The sequence below is a fragment of the Lytechinus variegatus genome, chromosome 8, assembly GCF_018143015.1.
Source record: "Lytechinus variegatus isolate NC3 chromosome 8, Lvar_3.0, whole genome shotgun sequence".
Lineage (NCBI taxonomy): Eukaryota > Metazoa > Echinodermata > Echinoidea > Temnopleuroida > Toxopneustidae > Lytechinus > Lytechinus variegatus.
This window is the reverse complement of record NC_054747.1, coordinates 14,976,251-14,999,303: the sequence shown is the minus strand read 5'-3', so window position 1 is coordinate 14,999,303 and position 23,053 is coordinate 14,976,251. Positions and strand designations below refer to the sequence as shown.

The window sequence follows — 23,053 nt, the reverse complement described above, 5'->3', positions numbered from 1 at the left end:
GTCTGAATTGAAAAGCTGCAAAACAAACAAAAAAGGTTTGGAAATCTCGGGGGAAATCAGAGTTTGACCATTAATTTCTCCTAACTCCCAATATTATACAATGCATTTTTGATCATTCAAAGGATCATTTAATTCTCTTTAAAATGATACCATGCTTGTAATGATCATGCCATCACAAAAAAAGCAGGATTCAAAAGTGTTGGATGAGGAATGAATTGAAAAGCTGCAAATCGAGCAGAAATAGTCATGATGGGTCAATACAGAACATGATTCTTTTTTCTGTATCAAAAGAGATGAAAATCCAATCAAGCCCCTGTAGTGGTGGTACTGTGAGTCATGGTTTTAAATACCCATGCATGTTTGTTTATTTATGTTTTTCCTTGTGCAGAGGTGTATTTGATTCCATGTTAATGGTGATGTTAAGGTGCATGAAAACATTTAACAGAAACCGCTGAGAAACTCATCACCACTGAACTTAACTTTCAATATTTTGCAACTTTTGAATTTTGACCTTGGCCCACATTTCAAGGCACTGCACCTCCATGTAAACCATAATCATATCCTGTAGGGTATCATTTTAAATAGAATTAAAGGGTCTATTCAATATTAGTTACACATTGATATTTACTAAAACCGATGAGGAATTATCGATCAAAGTAAAAGAAAAACGCTGAAAAACTCACTCATCACCACGAAAAAAAACAGTGACTTTCAATAATGCGTCATTTTGCAACTTTTGAATTTTGACCTTGCCCCTTCTTTCAAGGCACTGCAACTCCATGTAAACCATTAAAATCATATCATGTAGGGTATCATTTTAAAGATAATTAAATGTTCCATTAATTGCTATTAATTACATCTATATTTACTAAAACCAAGGAGAGATTATCGATCAAACTTTTTTTGAGGAGTTTATATTTAGGGACAGTGATTTTCCGTTTCAAAAAATGGCCTTTTCCGTTTCAGAAAATCACAAATTCCGTTTCAGCACGTCAGAAAACGGAAATTCCGTTTCCCCATAGACGTTGTACACACGGAAAAGTGACAATTCCGTTTACACATTGAATAGCAAAATCAAAGCGCATACACTCGCTCTGGCCAAAATTTGTATCTGCTACTGTACCAACAACACAATAGAATCCGTTCTAATCGGATCTATGCTGGTGTATTTAATGATTTTTCAAACTGATTTAGCATGCATACATCCTCACCTTTCACATAATTAGCATTATTTTACGGTGAAATTAAATTTCATCGATAATTTTGGGGTTTTTTGGACATCGTTATCATCAGTCAACGACTTTCGCCAATCCGCCATCTTGGATTTTAAGACCACGATATCGTGCTGTTACATCTTCAAACGTAGAGGGCAGCAACACACGACCGTGCAGTTGAGCGATCTGAAGCGATGTGAAGCTCAACCCGGCCGGCCGAGTACGATCGCGGGGTATTATCGAGTGTGCTGATGTCGAGAGCAATCACGATGTGTGAATTGTCATGATTGTAGCGAAGTGAGATCGTGTTTTCTGGGGTTTTGTGGCCATTTAATATTCTCATTTTGTTGTTATTTTGGAGAAATTTCTGTTGCTATTCTGTGTATTTTGAGGGAAAATACGTTTTCCGTGATTTTCCGTTTGAAATGCCACTTTCCGTTACAAAAGGCCTTTTCCGTGAATTCCGTCCGTTTTCCGCGATCGCGGAAAATCACTGTCCCTATATATTAAGGAAATATTGCACTGACAATCCTATAAAAGAAAACGAGTCTTACCATATAGTGATACTAGGTTACAGTAGTAATTTCATAAGTATGTGACAAGCTCTTTGGTGTAAAATAATGAAATAATCTGCTTTTGTCAGTTTCCTATATCTTCTTTGTAGTTCTTTCTCATATTGTTCATCATATTTGTCACACACTTTGAATAGCAATATGCATTCCAGACAATCATGGCGATAGCTTTCCATTATTCAGATTTAACTACATACGGCTCAACTATCTTTTTAAGATGGGACACAAAGTTGTATAAGTTTATCAGTTCACATTTTCTACTACCTTAAAGGTCATGATAATGACACAGGTAAATCAAAATATAGATCTCTGTTATCAAAAAGTATTTTATAATAAAGGTTTGTGGATGTCTGATATGGAAGATGTCTTAATAATTTATGTAAAATCCAGCACAACTTATTTATTTAGGATTTACCCCTAGTCCTGGACTCTCATCAAGTGCTTTTCTCACATCCAACTGGAGCTGTGTTGCTTCCTGCCTCGCAAGCGCCCTGTCGCAGGACTGGTAGACAAGTCTATAGTTGTAGCTTATCTTCTGATTGACATACTTGTGGAGGAAATGAACTTCTCGTACAAGGTCACAGGTCACGGCCCGAATCAATGAATAGAAGTGAAATTCATCGTAGGTGTCGTTGTTAAGCCAAAAGCTAATATCGTGAGTGTACGCCGGGGGGTGAAGGCTATACCCTTCCAGGGAAGGCGGTGGTATTTGATCAGATTCTGAACATCCTTCAACAGATTCTGAAAACTTAGTGAATATCCTGTCATCTGCTGACCAAAATAAACGTATATCTTTCACATTGTATTTCACCATTGCAATGGTGTCGATGTTAAAAGTGCAATAGCTGAAACTCCGTCCTCCCGATTGGAAGATCCCACACTGACCGACGGTGAGCGTGGAGTCCGAGGCCTCATTCGATCCTTCCACTTTGAACAAAAGGGACCCATGTTTGCTACTGGAACCATCCTGATCCCCAAGACATTCATGAATTGAAACAGATCCATTTTCTCCTAGAAGATTAGCCAATACCCTTAAAACTTTATCTTTAAATGTCTCTGACAATTTTCCTGAATCTCCTTGATCTGTTGGGACCACTATCAGGCTTTGGTGAAGAATTGGATAAAGGTTTGGGAGTATGCCGCAGCGACGGAAGACTCTGCCACAGATGCAGACACCCTGAGAAACTGTATCTCCAAGACTACAAGGGACATGACTAAGAAGTGTAGGCCTTAGAATAAAGTGCTTCTTGGTATGGTCTGATGCACATTGATACCTTGGGACTTTGGCAAGAGGTGCATCATGAGGTATATTGTTGACACTCTGATGAGAATTTGATTGGTCTGTTCCAATATTCCCGGTCCTTGAATTTTCCTCTGAGATGATGACCCCCTCCTGCTTCAATGATTCCTTGTCATTCCTATCATCTACAACCCCTAATTCTCCATGTGACTCTACGGTTCCAAGAACAGCACCTTGTGGTACAGCATTGCTCTGATAGCTGTGGCTCCCGTTATGCTGTAGAATATGTGGGGTCCTTTTGAGATTGTATAGTTCAGAAGGGGAGCAATGGCCAGTAGTGATTGCATCTTCTAAATCCAACACAAGAGGGAGCTCTTTATCTTGACAATATCTAATGTTTTTGAACGATTCATCGATCTGTCCACGTAAATCTCTTGAGACAAGTGACACAGGGTGATGAGCTTCTGACAATAGATCTCTAAAAATAGACAAAAAAGATTGATCACATTTAAATTACAACAACACAAACACCCAAATCTGATGAATAACTTAGACTTAAAATCACTCTTCAGATCAAGGTTTCCCTCAAGTGGGCCAACGAACAAACCAACAGACCCATATACCAGTTATAGCAAGGAAAGTCCTACTATGCATTTTAGAATATTGAAAGTGATTGTACTTCAGGACTTCATTGTTTGCCCTGAACATTTACTTCTTGGTGCATCAATGAACTTTGCTGAGAATATACAGGCCTATCAGCATACACCTTTGTCAGGCCTTCACGTTTATAATTTCTTGGAGCTCAATAAATCGCTCTCCTTATTTTTTTGAGGAGCTCAATTGAGCTCCTCAGAATCGCTCTCTGTGAGGAGCTCAAATCAATTCATTACAATACATGTATGATAAATTGTAGATTTTTCTTAACATTGTATGCAATAGATGTGCTATTAATTAATCTGTGGTGAAACTAGGCCTGGGTCACGTCAATATGTTTACAAGATGTCGTACGCGCTCCTGCTAAAAAAAAAAATTGCAAAAATTTCACATTTTACATCTTTAAATCCATGAAATGGCCTTCTTTTTCCCATAATTCCTTGAAATTACTTTGATTTAGTTGAAAACTATCAGAAAAATGAAGAATATTCACCACTTTCCCGACTCTGATTTGAACTTACCTCGGTAAATATTGTAGTCCCACATGTAGACTTCCATGGTGTTGCCATGAAAATCTACATATGGGACTACATGGGACTGCAATATTTACAGAGATTAAATTAAAATCAGAGTCAGGAAAGAGATGAATATTCTTCATTTTTCTGATAGATTTCAACTAAATCAAAGTAATTTCAAGGAATTATGGAAAAAAGAAGGTTATTTCATGGATTTAAAGATGTGAAATGCGAAATTTTTTCAATTTTTTTTTTTTTTTTTTGAGGAGCACGATTTTTTGCTCTCCCCATTTTTTTTAAGGAGCGCGGTAGGAGCGCCGGCGCGATCGCGCTCCTCAAAAATGAAGGTCTGCTTTGTATGTTTACTTATTATTTCCACCCATGATTTTTGGTATAATCACACTCTAAAATCTCACTTATCTATTCCACTTTTATTTGCAATTTCCCCTGGTGATATTGAGTCAAGTTCACCTTGCTAACGACCATGTCAAGCTTCTAAACCCTTTAAGGAATTTAGTGGGGATTTCATGAGCTTTGCAACAACACTGAAGTGATTAAAGGATCACTTAAGGCCACCGCACACCTTACAACCCGACCGATCGCCGACTGGCTTGCGACTGGGTGAGGGGAGATGAGTCGCAAGGCAGTCATAAGCCTCGACACCGGCACCGCACACCTTGCGATCCGATCTGCGACTCACACATGCGATTTTTGCTTTTTGGCTTAGCATCTGAGCAATTGCGCTTACTGCTGCGTATGCGCGTTGTTTATCATAATACGTTTTATGCAACTCTGTTGTCTGATTGGCTGGAGGTTGGATTGAGCTTGCGATCCAGTCATAAGGATTCGACATGTCAAATCCTTCCGATTTTCCTTGCGACTTGTCTCTGACCGGTCTGCGACTGTGAAGCTGACAAGCACTGTGACGTCACATCTCCCCTCACTCAGTCGCAAGCCAGTCGGCGACCAGTCGGGTCGTAAGGTGTGCGGTGGCCTTTAGACATCAAGAAACTAACCGATTGAGAACATAGGCAGCAGTTTTGTGAGATTTTTTTTGTGTCCATATGTAGGGGGTGGGAGTCAAGCTGTCAATGATTGAGACACATAGGAAATATTTGTTACCTGTCTATCACTCGATGGAGATCGACTGGACAGTCTAAAGTGACCATCCCTTGGTCCGTCTGGATGGCTAGTTCTGTAGGTGTCTGACAGGGCTGGTTGTGGATGTGTTCCGTGCTCCTCTCAAAGATGTGGGTGATTGAATTCTGTGTCAAAAAGCCCTTGGACTGACTCCTGTATGCAGGAATAAATTACACACATTTCAAGAAATTTTCAAATGCAATTTAATCCAGGGGAGCGTTTCATGAAAGGACTTGTCGGACGTTTTATCCGACAAGTCCTGTTTTATCAGACAGTTACCATAGTAATAGTCCCTCTCAGCCAATCAGAATCAAGGAAAGTTGTCAGATCTGACAACTTGTCGGACAAAAATGTTGATGAAACAACTCCCCTATCTAATTCATTTCAATTAAACAAATAAATCAACATTCAATTAAGATTTCTTTGTCATCAAGTATACAGAGGTATACATTGTTAATGAAAAAAAATAAAACATGGTAACTCCCTTCTCTTCTATATAAGAAACATGAAAATATTAATGCAGCGATATAATTATTTAACAGAATAAATAACGGCCAGTTTCCCGTAACACAAAGGTTAGTGATTAATCGTACGCTTGATTTTCGCGACTGATTGTACATTGTATTCGTAGTCAATGCAATCAATCGCAGAAAAATGTTGTATGATCCAATTGCTAAACTTTGTGTTATGGGCCCCAGGTTGAATTTCCATATAAGCTGTTTGTAAAGTTATGCAAGACTGGTGACCCTTTCTTGTGCCCGGGGGTGGGGGTGGTGGGGGGGTGGGGGGTTGGCACTCAGTATATAATGCATAGTGGGTATGTGCCGCGGAGGGGACCCCCATTTTTACACCCAAATTTCCGTTCCAAGGCATAGCATTTTTGCCTTGTTGAGAAAAAGAACAAAGAAAGCCGCTCCAAGGCATAGCATTTTGTTCTTATTGAGAAAAAGGAAGAAATCCGCTCCAAAGCTTCGCATATTTTTCGTTACGCCGTTCCGGTCACATTGATCTGCTGCAATTTTGGTGAAAAGCGGCGGCACAGCGCTGTCCGACTATCGTCTCTGAGCGAGCGCACCCGGCGGAGGCCGCGCTAGCTGCATCATGCATGGATGCTCCAATAACTTTCTATATCTTCGCCAAATATCACCAAATTCATACCAGAGGTCCATCTCCTGAAGGCACAGGTCAAGTTGGAATATGAGTCGAATTTGAATAAGATCAAAGGTTAATGAACTTTCCATGACTGGCATAATTGTGTTGTACACCCAATAACTTTCTACAGCTTCGAGGTGGGATCACCAAATACATACCAAAAGTCCATCTCCTAAAGACACAGGTCAAGTTCGAATACGAGTCGAATTTGAATAAGGTCAAAGGTCAATGAACTTTCCATAACTGGCACTGTGCTATGTTGTACACATAACTTTCTATATATTCGAGGTGGGATCACCAAATTCATACCAGAGGTCCATCTCCCGAAGCCACAGTTCAAGTTTGAATATGAGTCGAATTTGAATAAGGTCAAAGGTCAATGAACTTTCCATGACTGGCACTGTGCTGTGTTGTACACCCAATAACTTTCTATAGCTTCGAGGTGAGATCGCCAAATTCATAACAGAGGTCCATCAAGTGCAAATGTGAGCCGAATTCGAATAAAGTCACTGGTCAATGAACTTTCCATGACTTGCACTGCGCTGTGCTGTACACACAATAACTTTCTATATCAACGAGGTAGGAGTGCCAAATTCATACAAGAGGTCCATCTTTTGAAGGTGCAGGTCAAGTTCGAATGTGAGTTGAATTTTATTAAGGTCAAAGGTCAGTGAACTTTCCATGACTGGCACTGTGCTATGTTTTACACACAATAACTTTCTATAGCTTCGAAACAGGTATTAAAGATATCTGACTCGTACTGTATGTTCGGATGATTTTTGCATCTGTTTGTTCCACTCATGGCATGACCTTATCTGTTTGTTCCACTAATGACATGACCTATAGTTTTGACATGCAGTCTCTTCATGACAGCAATATGCAGGCGAGACAACGCTTGGCGTTTGCCTTGTTTAAATAACGTCTCATGCAGTGATGGATCTAGCCAGGTTATAAACAATTTTTCATTGGCATAGTCTGTCTAATCAAGGGAGATCGACCGGAGGCCATTTCATTAAGCTGTTCGTAAGAGTAACTTTAAAAAACTACTGGTGCCCTTGCTTGTGGTAAATGACACCACTGAATGTTCATTGGTGTTTAGCACGCAACATAGGTTCACAAGTCGTTCTGTAAAGTCAATCTGAACTTACCAACGGCTCTATGAACGCCCAACACCCACCAGGTCGGTATTTTCATAAAGCTGATCGTAAGATACGAATGAGTTTACACACGACGGGTGATCCTTTCTTGTGCTATGTGTTATCCCTGTGTAATTGAGTTATGACCTAAGAACATGTTCCAGTTGTGCGTAAAGACGTTCGTAACTTTACGAACATCTTAACGAAACAACCACCTGGTAAGGTATTCCGAACTTATGATCGACTTTACAATGGACTGGTGACTCTTTATTAGGATATAAATCAATGAAAGTCATATTGTTTTCCACAAGAAAGAATCACAAGTTGTTTGTAAAGTCCATAGTAAACAGATTTATGAAACACGCACCCTTGGTGGATCACAGAATGTGAGGCCCGTGCAAGCGACAATTCATTGTCCCCCCCCCTCCCCCGAAGTACTATACCTGTAGCCTGTGCAGTAATAATCCTCATAATCCTTGGCACAAAAGGGCATCGTCCTGGTCAAGATGAACGCCCCGTAGGCTGCCATGGCAACCACCTGCCAAGAATTGCCCCATATCCTCTGTGGTTGGTCGGCGGATGTTCCTCCCTGGCCGTTGCAGAGGGTGAGGAAGACTTGGCCAGAGGGTGACAGTCTCTGTGAGCAGCTGGAGAGGAAATTCACACAAGGATTCAATCAATTATTCATTGGTGAGGGAGAAAAAGAAAACACTGGGGCTCTGGCGATTTTGCCCCAAAATGCTATAAAGAGCCCTGGAAGATCCCCATCGGAAAAAGCTTATCCAATGTATATTTCCACAGTAGGATGTGAAAAAAGGCAAGGTTGTGTATATTAATTGCTGTCTTGTCAAAATTTTGACTTTTCAGACAATTTGAAGCCTTTTTAAGGTTAAATACAGCAAGAGAATTACTTATTTGTGTCTTATATAGGGTAATCAAGTGCCTATAGTCCCAGATTGACTTAGGCCATGGTCTTCCTCTGTGTTTGAATTATGGGAAGCGAAACATTATGTCTTTTACTTAATAGCTCTTTCTTCATATTTTAATGATGAAAAGAAATATATTTTCCACATGTATGTCTTGAAAGAGACTATGAAATACATGTATTGGCGCAAATATTCACTACTGAATGACACGCGCCGTATAAGCTAGAACAACAACAACAACAACGAGATCAGACAACCAAATATGAAAATACTTACCTGATTTTCTTATTTACGAGATAACTCATACACCTACTTGATTTGCTAGTTCAGCCCTCTGGACTGCCATACCCGAATAGAACTCCCAAGGATTTAAAAAGCGCGAGCGCGCCCTCTCCCGTTCAGGCTTACTACCCATGATCACCGCGCAATTAGCGTCCATCTTCCTCACCTTTCGCAAGCCCATACGTTGAAACATGTTGCTACGCAAGGCGGAGGGTCGGTGGGAGGGTATCAAGTAGATGTATGAGTTATCTCGTAAATAAGAAAATCAGGTATTTTCATAATTTACTTCAATAACTCCATACATCTACTTGATTTGCTAGACCAGCACGGACTCAAACCGTAGGGAGGCATGTTTTCAATTGTAAGCCTAAGAAAATTTAAAAGAAAAAACAAAAACAACGAAATTTAGGGAGAGGGGGAAAAAGCCGCAGCTGCTTTAAGCGCCGAAGCAGCAAATCTCGCCTCGCTGGACGGAATGTCCTTCAAGTAGAAAGAAGTGAAGGAGTTAGTTGAGCGCCAAAAGGCGGCCCTCAAAAATGTCCTCGAGAGGAATGCCCTGTATACTCAGGAATACTAAGTATCATGGGCCCTCGGCCTAGTGTCAGGAGAACAACATCACCTGCTGACTAGAGCGTAAGAATCGAAATTTGTTGAAAATTTCAACAAGAATCGTGATCGGAAAACTGAAGCTTTTAAGGCTCAGTAAGTGATCAATCGACCAATCTGAGAAGGCGAGATATCTCAGAACCCCTACCGAAATTTAAGCGTGCCGCTTGCTAGTAACTAGCATGCGACTAGCAGGGCACTCGCTTAATAAGCGAGTGCATGCTAGCGAACAGTCCCTGCTCGCTAAAAGATCGCTTAACTATTACTCTGCACGCATATCACACGCTTATTAAGCTAACCGCATGCTAGTTACTAGCATGCCGCAAGCTTGCGCAAGCTAGTCGCACGCTTCCCGCAAGCTTGGAAATTTCTGTAGGGGAAGCCTCTGCGTGGGAGAAAGCGCCCAGAATTCGATATCTGTCTCAAATGCGTGAGGGCAGAAATCTGCAGAATTCTGATAGAGAGCTGTGGTAAAAAGTTACTAGCGGTCCGAAGGGGACCAGGAACGACGGAGAGTAGGGATTTAGGAAGAAAACCACTCGTAAGGCAGACAAGGGTCGAGAAAGCGACTGAGTGCCATCCTGTTAATAAGGAATGCCGCGGACATGTTGCCTATGTAGAATAGAGCAGTCTGGTCAAAACAGCTCAACCGGGCGTGTCAGGGATACAGCGCGGTACACATCACGACAAAAGTGTGTTAGACCGAGTGATCGAGAGAGAACTCAGGATCCCCTTTCTCCCATACTGATTGAAGCACCCATCTGAGGGTGCAGTGCCCGCGGTGGAAGAGGTGGCTTGGCTCAAGCCACCATCGCCGAGAGAGCCCGTGAGGCAAGGCTGCGATGGCTGTCCGCTGGGCGGGGGAATCCCGAGCAGCAGCAAGTGTACGCCAGAGGGAGCTGGCGAAAAAAAATCTGTCACGATATTACGTGTAAACGACCATCAAGAGATGCTCTAAACGAACAGACATCGCCAGATATGATACCTCAACCGTTACATTCCCAACGGAATCGAATGAGGTAGCAACGGCCCTGTCCTATCAAGTTAGGGACGGAAACTGGCTAAGAGTGTCGAAGTCCTCGCTTGAAGAAACAAGCGAAGGAGACTTGAGGAAGTAATCACAAAATTTCCATCAGTCTGCGGTGAGAACCAGTTGTTTATGAAAACAGTCACAAGGCCTGTTTCTCAGGTGATCGTAAGAGCGAGCACCGCCGGCGCCGGTTGCGGCAGCGTGGAACAGTCCGATATCGGTAAGATAAGGAGCTCCAAAAAGCTGCGGGGGGGGCGGCAAAAATGACGCCCTAAGCAGCGGGGGATGAGAATCTAAATTTCTAAAAGAAGAACTCCAGTGAAGTAAATCACTTACATGGAGAGGCTCATCCACAGTCGGCCCGAGAGAAGGCGGGTCGTAGTGATCGTGGTTAGGAAGGCATAAGCATACATCCATCCACTGTTACATCATCCTCGGTCGTGCGGTGACCCTGGCCACATGCCTTGCATGGAAGGAGGATGAAAGCAGCATGCGGGGCGACTCGAGTGTGCCGTGAAAAAATTTCTAAGAAAGAAGCCGATTCGACTAACGGGCACGGTAAAGACATCCACCGTAGACCACTCCGCACAAGGAGGGAGCGGCGGAGACGCCCGCAAGATTGACCCACATAGAGGGCAGTCTATAAGATAGACAGTTAGAGCTCGACCGATGGTCTGGCGGTGTACAGTTTGGTGTGAACTCGCCGACCCGGTACGGTGGGTGTGCCCAGAAAGTAGGCATAGAATGCCGACAGAGAATCCTGGGGCTTTAAACAAGTTTGAACGCACGTACATAGCCAACAATCTCATGAGATGTACGGCGGTTACTTTCCTCCGAGATGATGTTTACCCAACCGGGAAAGACTCGGGGAACAGCTGTGAATGTCAACAGGAGGGATATCTAGCATATGAAAAGCTGATTCCTTCCACGTATTCGGTGCGGGTGCTGCCGGCGGTGTCCGGGGGGACGACCGGTGATGGCAGCTCGGGCAGGGTTCGTACGAGCCGCCCGAATACGAGACAAATAGGTTAACATAACCATAATGCACCGGGTGGTGAAGGCATAGCGATTATTAAGCACAGGAGAACTTTTAATCGCCGTGACATTCAGATCCGATATACATACTCATAAGCTCGGAGAGCTATGAGATAGTGAGACATACCGCTGAGCGGTGATGGTGCTCATATCAGAGTCGCCCTCTCTTCAGCGGCGATCGCTGGAGAACGGGTGTCTGTACTATAGCCCTGACTCTGGCGTTGCAAGGGTAGGAGCTAAGTAAGACAGGGAACCCTTACTTTCGAATAGAAAGTGAGGTTCAGGCCAGAAAAGCGACGGTCCCGTCGCCTGGGCGGACGGTCCGCGGACGTGATAGGTTGTCCTCTCAAAGCAGCCAAACATTCTCACGAGAGAAGTGCGGCATGCGGTATGTAAGAGATTCATACCTCAAATCTACGGGCCCGCTTAGGGGGAAGAATGGAGAGAGTTACCGCTGAAGGAGTCGTCGCCGTATGTGAGCTTGACGTAGAGGGCGAATTCGGGAGTACCTGCATAATAATCGCCCCCCCCCCTGCCTCTGCCTTCTCGCTAGCCTCGAGAGGCTTGAAAATTTCGAGACGGCGGCGCCGGAGCCTGGCGCTTCCGGGCAGCAGCAGAGCGGGGGTGGGTTTACACCCACGGAGCTGGCGGCTTCCTCGTCGTAGGAGCCGCCTCGTCTAGAGCGACCCCGTCACTCTCCGAGACCCCCAATTCGGCCGATTGAGCTCGGAGCGCCTGAAGAGGCGGGGCGAGAAAATATGGACTCCCTTGCTTCATAGATACTTGTCAAGCAGCGCCTGAGCGCTTACTGAAAAGTCGACCGCGGGATAGGGGTTGTCCTCGTAAAGGGAGTCTCGCTCTATGGACTGAACCGGGAGGTTGTCCAGTAAGCGCCGGGGTGGCCCCGCGTGTCGGCTGGGACACGTGCTCTGAGATCGACGAAAATGCTGGAAAGCACACGCGATCTTGGGGCACCCGGTTAGTCGGTGCACTGGCTGGCGATTTAACAGAATCGCTCGAGGATTTCCCGGGTGTCTGGTGGTTATTGCCCACTTGTCTCGCTTGATGCTCAGGGGCATCAGCGGGGTGAGTAGACGTCGAGGGTGGGGTGAACCCGCACTACTCGAAAGCAGAATGTAGCAACATGAATAGCTGTGACATCTGACCACCGACACAAGGGTCTGAAGGAGGGACGCCCATGGCAACAGGGCTGGCCGACCTCACCTTCGACCTCTTCTTCTTCGCGGCCTCCGCCGGTGTGGCTGGGGCAGAAGAAGGCACAAGAGGCACGGGTGATTTCTTACGATTTGCCGCCCCTGGCAGGGCGGCCGTCAACAACGAAACTTCACCCGAATCTGACGGGGTCAGATTGTGGTCACAGTCTGATGTGTGACGCCTCTCGCGGTAGCAGAATGTAGCAGCATGAATAGCTGTAACATCTGACCACCGACACAAGGGTCTGAAGGAGGAACGCCCATGGCAGCAGGGCTGGCCAACCTCTCCTTCGACCTCTTCTTCTTCTTCTCTTTCTGCTGGCTCCGCCGGCGTGGCCGGGGCAGAAGAAGGCATGAGAGGCACGGGTGATTTCTTACGATTTGCCGCCCCTGGCAGGGCGGCCGCCGACAATGAAACTTCACCCGAATCTGACGGGGTCAGATTGTGGTCACAGCCCGATGTGTGACGCCTCTCGCGGTAGCAGAATATAGCAGCATAACATGTATGACTGTAACATCTGGCCACCGATAAGAGGGTCTGAAGGAGGAATGCCCATGGCAACAGGGCTGGCCGACCTCTCCTTCGACCTCTTCTTCTTCTTCTTATTTTGCGGGCTCCGCCGGCGTGGCCGGAGCAGAAGAAGGCACAAGAGGCACGGGTGATCTCTTACGATTTGCCGCCCCTGGCAGGGCGGCCGCCAACAACGAAACTTCACCCGAATCTGACGGGGTCAGATTGTGGTTACAGTCTGTGTGACGCCTCTCGCGGTCAGGGGCTGGGCGATCTCTCCCGATGCTGTCAACGGAGGACGACTTATACGGCAGAGATCCTGACCTGTGCCGGGGGGAGAGAACCGCACTCTCCCTCCGGACTTCTGGTGACCCGGTAGCCGGTGGGTCGCATAGCCCTATGGGTGCTGCGGCGGCAGGACCTAGTTTAGGCTTGGAAGCCTTGGCTACCACTTTTTCCTTTGTCCGAGACCGTGGCACCACAGTCTCGGCCTTCCTTCTCTTAGCATCCGACCGCAAATTCGGAATGCTGATCGACGCACCCTCATACTCACCGCCGCTGGGCGCTCACCGCGGCGTCCCTCCTGCTCGCCTGGAGGCGGCCGACTTCTGTAACTTGCAATCGGGACGGTCCCCGTGGAGGGCACCAGGTCCTCTGGGGCTGTGTTAGTCCCATTCAAAGATACCTCTCTCTACCCTGAAAAAGGAAAAACAAGAATTTTTCTTTTTCTTTTTTTTTTTTTACAAAGATCTCGCTTAGATTAAAAGTGGAGACCGGAGTGGTCTTTCCCTCCTCCTAAAAGGAGTTTGTTTGAGCAAACAGAACAAAACAAGAGGGGAGGGGTAGGGAGGAAGAAGAACCTAAGAATAGTTTAGGTATCTGCCTGTAAGAAAATAAAAAGGAGGTCGGAGACTTTGAAAAAAGAAACTCCTACAAGGTTCCCCTACTATATTCTCTTTTTTGTGCCCGAAGGAAAAATTCGAAACAAAAATTCAAAAATGAATGCAAGTTCAGAAGAGAACGAAGTTTCCACCTGCGAAGAAACACAAAAACAAGCATTTCAGAGCAGGAAGAAAAGGGATTGAGAGACAAATAATTCCAGATAAGAGAAATTTTACGATAATTTCCAAGAGGAAAAAAAAAGTAACCTCCTGTGGAAAGGTAAAGAAATTCAGAACAGGAGGAAGGAGGAACGTCTCTAGTAACGATTCCAAGAGGAAGAACGACACAGTAAATCCTCAAAGGGAATCGTAGAGCCCGCCTGTCGAAATAAAAAAATATATAAGACTAGGAGGGAAGAGGGAATTGAACGAAGAAAACAATTCCGGGACAGGTCAAAAAAATTTCTAACAGGAAGGAGACCCCACCTGTAAAGAACAAAAAATTTTTTTTTTTTTTTTTTTAGGGGGGGATTGAATAACCAAACAATCATCAGGTATAATTGCGTAAGCCGAATTAAACAATCCCCGAAGCGTCTGTGAATAAAATATTAATCAAGAATTTTATTCAGAACAGAAAGGAAAAGGAATTGAGCTTTAGGATCCGCCTGTGAATAAAATATCAATCAAGAAATTTATTCAGAACAGAAGGAAAAGGAATTGAGCTTTAAGATCCGCCTGTGAATAAAATATCAATCAAGAAATTTATTCAGAACAGAAGGAAAAAGGAATTGAGCTTTAAGATCCGCCTGTGAATAAAATATCAATTAAGAAATTTATTCAGAACAGAAAGGAAAGAGAATTGAAGAATTAATCAATCAATAATCAATCGAAAATCTTAATAAATCAATTCCAGAAAGCAAGGAAGGAACAGAGTTGAAGATCCCAACCTGCAAAAAGAAATAACAATAACACCCTCGACAACAAAGTGTAGAGGCTGTCTAGAATTTAATTCAAAAACGGCACCAAAAGCCACCACGCTTTGAACGTGAAGAACAATAACCATGACAGGTGGTGAAGGCTTGCTGCCACGTAGGCAGGCCAAGCCCGGTGCCTCGCGAACGCGCTAGCGATGCGGCGCGACGAGAACTCAAACGTTAGAAAAACAATTTAAGTGTCACCAAAAACACGTCTAAAAAGTCACGCCAAGTGTAAATTCTGAACACAATCTTACACACAAATGGAAAGATTGAAATTAAAAGGGAGAATGCACCACAGATAAGCGAAAATAATATACCAAAGCTCAAAAAGATTTGAGCTCTTAGGAGACTTATCTGAGCACGTCTTGACAGGTGGCTTGCCGAAAGCAAAAGAGGAAGATGGACGCTAATTGCGCGGTGATCATGGGTAGTAAGCCTGAACGGGAGAGGGCGCGCTCGCGCTTTTTAAATCCTTGGGAGTTCTATTCGGGTATGGCAGTCCAGAGGGCTGAACTAGCAAATCAAGTAGATGTATGGAGTTATTGAAGTAAATATATATCTTTGTAAATAAAGCTTGAAACCTTAAACTAACCTGGGGCCCGTTTCATAAAGCTGTTCGTAAGTTAAGAGCGACTTTAAGAACGACTGGTGATCCTTTCTTACGCGCTAAACCGTCACCAATGAATATACAGTGTACTACAAGAAAGGATCACCAGTCGTTCTTAAAGTCGCTCTTAACTTACGAACAGCTTTATGAAACCTTAAACTAACCCGGCTTGTGTGTCATTATGAGTGTCTGTCAGTTTGTCAACTTACCATAAAGGTTACCATTATGGTACTTTTGCCAAGCAATGGTATCTTTCATGGAATCCTTGATTCTGATTGGCTGATAAGCACTGTTGCCATGGCAGTTACCATTGGATGGCAAAGTTACTCTAATAGTAACTTTTCTGCAATGGGCCCTTGGAGTTTGTTTTCTACATGAAGCAGTAATCGTCTGAGATGCCTCCTACCTACGGTGATGACTGCACTTGGTGGTTACGAAATAATAATTGTGGTAGAAATTGTGCTGATCAGGGTGGCAATTATCATGGTGGTGGTGACGATAATGGTAAGGAACCGACAAAGGTGATGATGACGGTGACAATGGTGGTGGCAGCAGTGATGGTGATGACTAGTGGTGATGTGAAGACAGTGGTGATCAAGTCAATGGGTATACTGATGATGATGGTGGTCATCACGATGGAAATGGTGGAACTTAAATGATGCTAATTTTGACAAAATCGTAAAGATCAAGATTGTGCTCGGCTAGAAATCTTTGGACTTCCAGATTTTAGTTGCAAGTTGAAAGAGATTCTTTAGCAAGAATTGTCATTTCTGGGTACACTAAACCGGTAAATCACAAATAAAGAAAAAAAGGCAATAACATGTCACAGAATCGATGGTGTCTTTTTATGACAGGCGCGCAACCTGTAAAATCTGAAAAAATAACGGGCACCATGTAGAATACCTTGGAATTCCGCAAACCAAACAAAAAGCGATGAACCCCCCCTCCCCTTTTTCTAACAGACATAATAGCACAAGTAAAATTTGGACTCTAGTCTAATCTGTGCCTGTATAATTACCATTCAAAGAACTGCTTGAGTAATTCCCGGTTTCTCCCAATATTCCCTTTCCCGCCAACATGGGGAAAGTTGAAGATAATTGCATCGTACGGGGCTCCCTCTAGAGAAGTGTACTGGTCAAGCTTGGTGGCATCGATCCCAAAGAGAACACAAGCTCCTGTGAAAGTAAATATGGATGAAAAGCAGTCTTTGTTTAGTGAGCTAAAACATCAGAATTAAGAGCTACAATACTACATCAAATCAATGTGATTAAGAAACTTAAGGTACAATGTACTTAAGATGATTTGAGTGTTAAATGCAATATCAACAATATAAACATTTTTCACTTTAAAGTGGCTCATTACTCATCATCCCAGTATAGCTTCTGCATGAGCTGCCATAGGGACTACATTTGGCAGTCAGCATCTCTGAGTGTACTTTACAGTACACTCAAATTTACACTCAGGTCCAGAACAATAGAGTGACCAACCCAGAACAATAGGAGAACAATAGATTTACTGGACCATTCCTTTGTTCTTGCTCGAGTGTAAACTATGCTCAAAGATTGCTGACTGGGTCTCTACTACATCAAGTATCAAGTATTCACAGGAAATATGTCATATTTGGTTACCCAAAGAATTAGATCACTCTATAGTTATTCTTAGTTCAGAACGTGGGCCTTGCAGCTTGTTGTGAAATTTAACCTTTTTACTACAAAATTCTGGAATTCTTGAACAGAAGCCACCTGGGCCCCGTCTTACAAAGAGTTACGATTGATCCAATCAATCTCAACTCTATGGATATCCATCAATGTCATAATTTCTTCCACAGGAAATTTGTAAAATGTCCTTTGTAAACAAAGGAGAACACACAAAATTGTCAAGAAATCAATGAATTTATGGATACCGGTATACATCAATATCTAGAAATTTTTTGGAACAAACATGCATTTTATATGTAGACGTTGCTGGCCGTCCATAGTTACGATTGATTAGATCAATCATAACTCTTTGTAAGCCTGGGCCCTGGTGTCTGTTGGAAATGGGTCAGAACAGAAACTTCAAGGAGTGCAAATTTTCCTGGGAAAATAACTTGCCTAATGATTGCAAATTAGCTATGTTCTTCTGAATGTCCCCATCACCGCTGGACTTGATGACATCCCCCGTCTGGAAGCAAGTTGTAACCATGGAGATATCAGAAGGCAGCATCTTCCTCAGCGAGAGTGAGAATGAGAAGTTTGCCTCACCTAGCAGCAAGATGGAGCCACAGCTGGACAGCTACCAAGAGATTGCATCTTTACAGCTCTCCTCAGAATAACAGTTAACACCTGCATTTTGGACAATTATTTGAAAGAATTATTTCTCACACCAAGTGGTAGACCTATAGAATCTATTCAGGGCTGCCGAGGCCACTGATTTTAGAGATTTTTTTTAGTTCATTGCACATTGTGTTCTAATAGAAGTTTGCTCTATTAAACAGAAATCTTGTTCGAACATATATCGCAATTTAATGCATGGGATCAGATTTTAGAGTGCAGGGTTGTCATCGACCATGTCTCTAGGAACCCAGCGGGGGGGGGGGGGGGAGGGGGGGGGGCGCACTTGGGGATTTGCCGCTGGAATGGGTGGCTTTTTTGGAAGAAATCCCAACACATGGATGGTTTCATGCTGGAAAATCCCTAAACATGGCCCCAATTTTAAGATACTGGCCTTAAACATACATGTAGGTCCATATTCTCCTCAAATGCAAATATTCCTGCAAATTAGGGATCAAATTGCCAGGTCAAAATGTTGGGAACCATCCACTGTTTCATCAAAGTATATAATAAATCCCGTACAATACAATTCGTTGCCTTTTCCTGTTCAGCTCCCCATTCAACGTGATAATTAAAAACGACCTGGAACCAGAACAGCATACGCATGAACATACTTCTGCTTTTAAAATCAATGAACAAGAATCACACAGATAATCGCAACTTTAATGGGCTATGACTTCTTAAACACATCCTTAACCCTAAAAAGACTGGGGGGGCTGATCCCCCCCTCAACATTTTTCGCGATAAATCCGCTGCGCAAAATTTTTTGACCGCGTCGCTCGCTGACTTTTTACTTTCAAGTTTTGCGCAACTTTTGAGACCAAAATTGTGACCCCCTGGTACGCGGTTCCAAAATAACGCAACATTCCGTAAGTGCATGCAGACCCAAAATTACTCAAAAACGTGAATTTGTGTATAAATCCAATGCAAATAGTGTTCTTAGCCAAAATTCATAAATGAGCGTGATCGGTTCATCACGGACGGACATTTGATAGATTTTGGAAACTTTGAAGGCTTGTAACAAATTAGGAATAAGATGAACAAAGTTCCTTTGTGTTTTATAGAGAAGGGTAGGACAAAGTATGCCGAATGATGAAAAAAGTTTGTTGCCATGGTTTCCTACAAACATAGGAATCCACTAAATGTGCCATATCACGGACGGACAAGATAGAAATGTGGTTTTCTGAAATTTTGTACATTTTTAATGTTTCTATCTAAACAGCTTAACATTGACCAATAATTGTTAATGCAACTTACACTCAGGTATGTTAGCTTTTATGTTCAGCATATTGAATTCTTAATCAATATTAAACTTCTGAGAGAATTGCAAATATTTTCCATCACGGACGGACATCTCGGACGGACATCACGGACGGACACAATTAAAATACATTGGAAGTACCTTGTAAGAAGTTCTTATTACTTTTTTTGAGAAACAAATGCTATTGTATTGATGATTTGTACATTATTTAATATGATAAACAGTATTAGTTGCACAATCAAGTTGCTACAACTTGATTTTAGTTGTAGCAACTTGATTATATGCAGACGCACAGTATAATCTAGACTTACGATTGCTTTAAACACAGTTCTTGTCAAAATCAAATGTAAAGAATGTCCTAATGCACATTGTCTTCTTTTTAAATTACAGAATACTAGTACATGCAGGTACCAAATCAACATCTAGTTTATCAATGATCATGTTGATACAAGTATTTTTATGATATATCATGATGATACATGTTAATACATTTTGGGGCATTAATTTTCCAAGAGCAAAGATGTTTTTTTAGGTCCATTAATACCTAAATCCAAAAGATTCACAGGTTGCTGATCCTTATGCTTGTTTGTTGGATCAAGTATGACCACAAAACTTGTCAGAGGCTCTCTTTAAATTCATATTTGGCACGTATTAATGTGGAGACACCCCATAACATCAACAGCCCTCATGTATTTAGGCCCTGACCGAATCTAAAATTGAAATTGATAAATCACATACCAATCAAAAGCTTAATACTTCTTAACACTGCAGTGCAAGCTTCATAAATGAATAGTTTACCAGATAAGCAATTTGTTTAAAATTAGCTCCAAAATAGACTTCGAAAAAAGGTATTCCTGTACTTTTCCCAAGCTTCAAGACCATGATGTCATGTTTGGTTTATACATGTAGAAGCATTGTGAATCCATAGGTTTGTACATGGAAAAATTGATGATTTTTCAGCTTATCAGATTATGCATTCTTTCTTCTTTTCCATCACTTTCTGCAAGCTTGAATAGATTAAATCTACAGCTTTGGACTTGTTCTTACCACATTTTATTTTATGCTTTTTTTGGCATATACATGTATGTAGCTTTCCAACTCTATCTTCATTCCAATTATGTTTAACAAATTTTCTTGACAATAATTTAGCCCCAATAACATCTAAAGATATCACAAATTTTTTAGAAGAGTTGTAGGTTTCCATCCATTTGAGTTCTGAATAATTCTCAGTGCCATATTTCACTGCAAATTGAAACTAAAATCAAATTCATAATCTGCTCACCATTGAAGTTTCTCATTTGCATGTATGGATTATTCTACAGTATTAGCAGTATTTGCATATATTGCTCACTCATCCGTCCGTGATGAAATTAATGCCCGTTCGTGATCATTTCTTATTGATTTATTGTATGCATAAAATGTATGGATCTTAGCTATGTTTAAATAAAATGTTATACAGTGTCTAGGGAGATACCTCTACACACTTTTATTTTCGTTTCTATTTTGATAAAGAATAAAAAGTTGAAACCAAACATATTATCCATATCATAAAAACTCATCACGGACAGACATTAATTTCATCACGGACGGAAATTAACATCTACCAGAAAAATTGAATTCCTATATTCATTTTCTAATAATTTATGTTTGATGATAGATTAATGTTAAGATTGCAAGAATATCCAAACCAAATTGGAATAACTTTGAAAACAATAAAACTAGAGTGAATTGAATTTGAGTGAATTTACTTTGTCCGTCCGTGATGAAATTAGTGTCCGTCCGTGATCATTTTTTATTGAGTTTATGATATAGATAAAATGTATGGATTTCAGCTATGTTGTAATAAAATGACATACATGTACAGTGTTTAGTGAGATACCTCTGCACCTTTCTATTTTTCATTTCTATTTTGATAAAGAATAAAAAAACTTTTCATCTTTTTTTTCATCACGGACGGAAATTTCAAAATGGAAATGTTAAAACCTACCAAAAAAAAATTAGTTCCCAATATTTTTTTTCTACTGTTTTATGTTTGATAATAGATTAATGTTCAGAGTGCAAGAACATCCAAACCAAATTAGAGTGACTTTAATAACAAGAAAACTAGAGTGAATTTAATTTGAGTAAAAATGTCCGTCCGTGATGAGAGTTAACAGCACCCCCATGAATAAAATGGACTATTCCAGTACTTTCGGAATCATCAATCTTCATGAAACGAAGTTCGTTGAAACCTGAAATATCAAAGAGCATTTTAAAAGCAATTTTGATAGAAATATCTAAAAAAAAAATTTTCACCTCAATGCCAACCCTTAACCGATTATCTTTCCTTTTACTGCTCAAAATCAATTAATTTTATCTTGTTTATGGTCAAAATAAAGTCCCTGACAATTTCCACTGAAAAAAACAATAAAAAACAAAAAGTCGAAAAACAGAGAAATACATAAGAAATTTAGAAAACAATAGAATACACAGGGCGCGACAAACCCGCTTGCCCTCTTGCCCGGGGCAAGTGAAAATGACGTGCGGGCAAGCACCTCTCAAAGTCAATTGCCCGATCGGGCAAGTGGTTGTTGCGTCTTTTTTTCTGTACCGTACCTTGTTTTTCCATAAATCATCCAAAATCCACACTCAAAATCATTAATAAGCCTTAAAAAATAGCGAGTAGCGCAGTTTCAAATTCCGAAATTGCGTTATTTTTTCTGTACCACTTATTTCCATACATGGTACCAGGTATGAAAAAAATCAACGCAATGGCCGGGAAACAGTTGAATGTAGTATAGGGGTCCATTATGACTACCACCATGTGCAATTTCTAATGCACATTTTCCCCCTTCCGATATCACAATTCTGTGATAAAATAATTAGAATTACACAGGAAATAAATCACAGAGTCTCGCATTGGTGAGTTGTCATGTCATTCGGCTTTGCTTTTCAAAACGGCCTATTAACATCCAAAATAACTTGCCGTATTTGTTAATTATGACTTAAAATTCATTTGTTTCCCTTTTTGAGGGGATGAGGTAAATATCAGACAATAAATCATCAAACAAAGCTCCATCTATTTTACAAGGCCGGCGGGAGGCTCACACATGTGCGCATACTAGCTAGCCAGTCTGAGCTCTGTCTCTCTGCCAGAGCTCTGGGGGACAATTCGCTCAGTAAAGGCCTCAATGATGGTGATTTTCTGTTTCAGACAGAGTTTACATTTCGGGTATGTTATTCAAAACTTCCAATAAAGTTTGATGATTTCTTCATTGTCATGTATATTTAAGTTATTAATGAATACATTCTCACCAAATTTAGACTCCCCCATAGAGAAATGCAATTTTCGTAGAAGTCTGCGTTTTCAAAGAACTTCAGGAAAAGTTAGGGTATGTGGGCCTTTATTACATGGCCGAGTACAGGTTATTGTACTGGAATAGGCGAAGTAGAAATTAGATATTGAATTCATTTATATCAAAGTTCAACTCACACCCACACAAACACACGCACACACACACACACACCCAAGATTCTAAGCATAGTGAAAAAAATTACTTAAAAATCATACAATATTAAACAATGTTACTAATAATTCATAATAAGTGAACAGGTATTCCTCAAAATAGAAAAAAAAGTAGCATGTGAAAACATGTAGATAAAATTATTGACCGAATGGAACATCATAAAATGATGAAGAAAAGACTTGATGGTTTCCAACTAATTTTTTTTTTTTTAATCAAGGAAATATGGAAAATAAATGACCATTTCATGGATTTAAAGATGCAAAATGTGAAATTTTAGCCACT

The 23,053-nt window shown here is 41.7% G+C and overlaps 1 protein-coding gene across 1 annotated transcript; it reads right to left on the bottom strand.

Annotated features, from left to right (window-relative positions):
* Positions 1-1,722: 1,722 nt before the first annotated feature.
* Positions 1,723-19,706, bottom strand: LOC121420681 (ferredoxin-fold anticodon-binding domain-containing protein 1 homolog). The gene is given in 6 exon segments (XM_041615343.1): positions 1,723-3,504; positions 5,318-5,488; positions 8,067-8,270; positions 16,711-16,867; positions 17,786-18,016; positions 19,667-19,706. Coding segments are annotated over 6 exon segments (2,121 nt in total). The 3' UTR covers positions 1,723-2,186.
* Positions 19,707-23,053: the final 3,347 nt, after the last annotated feature.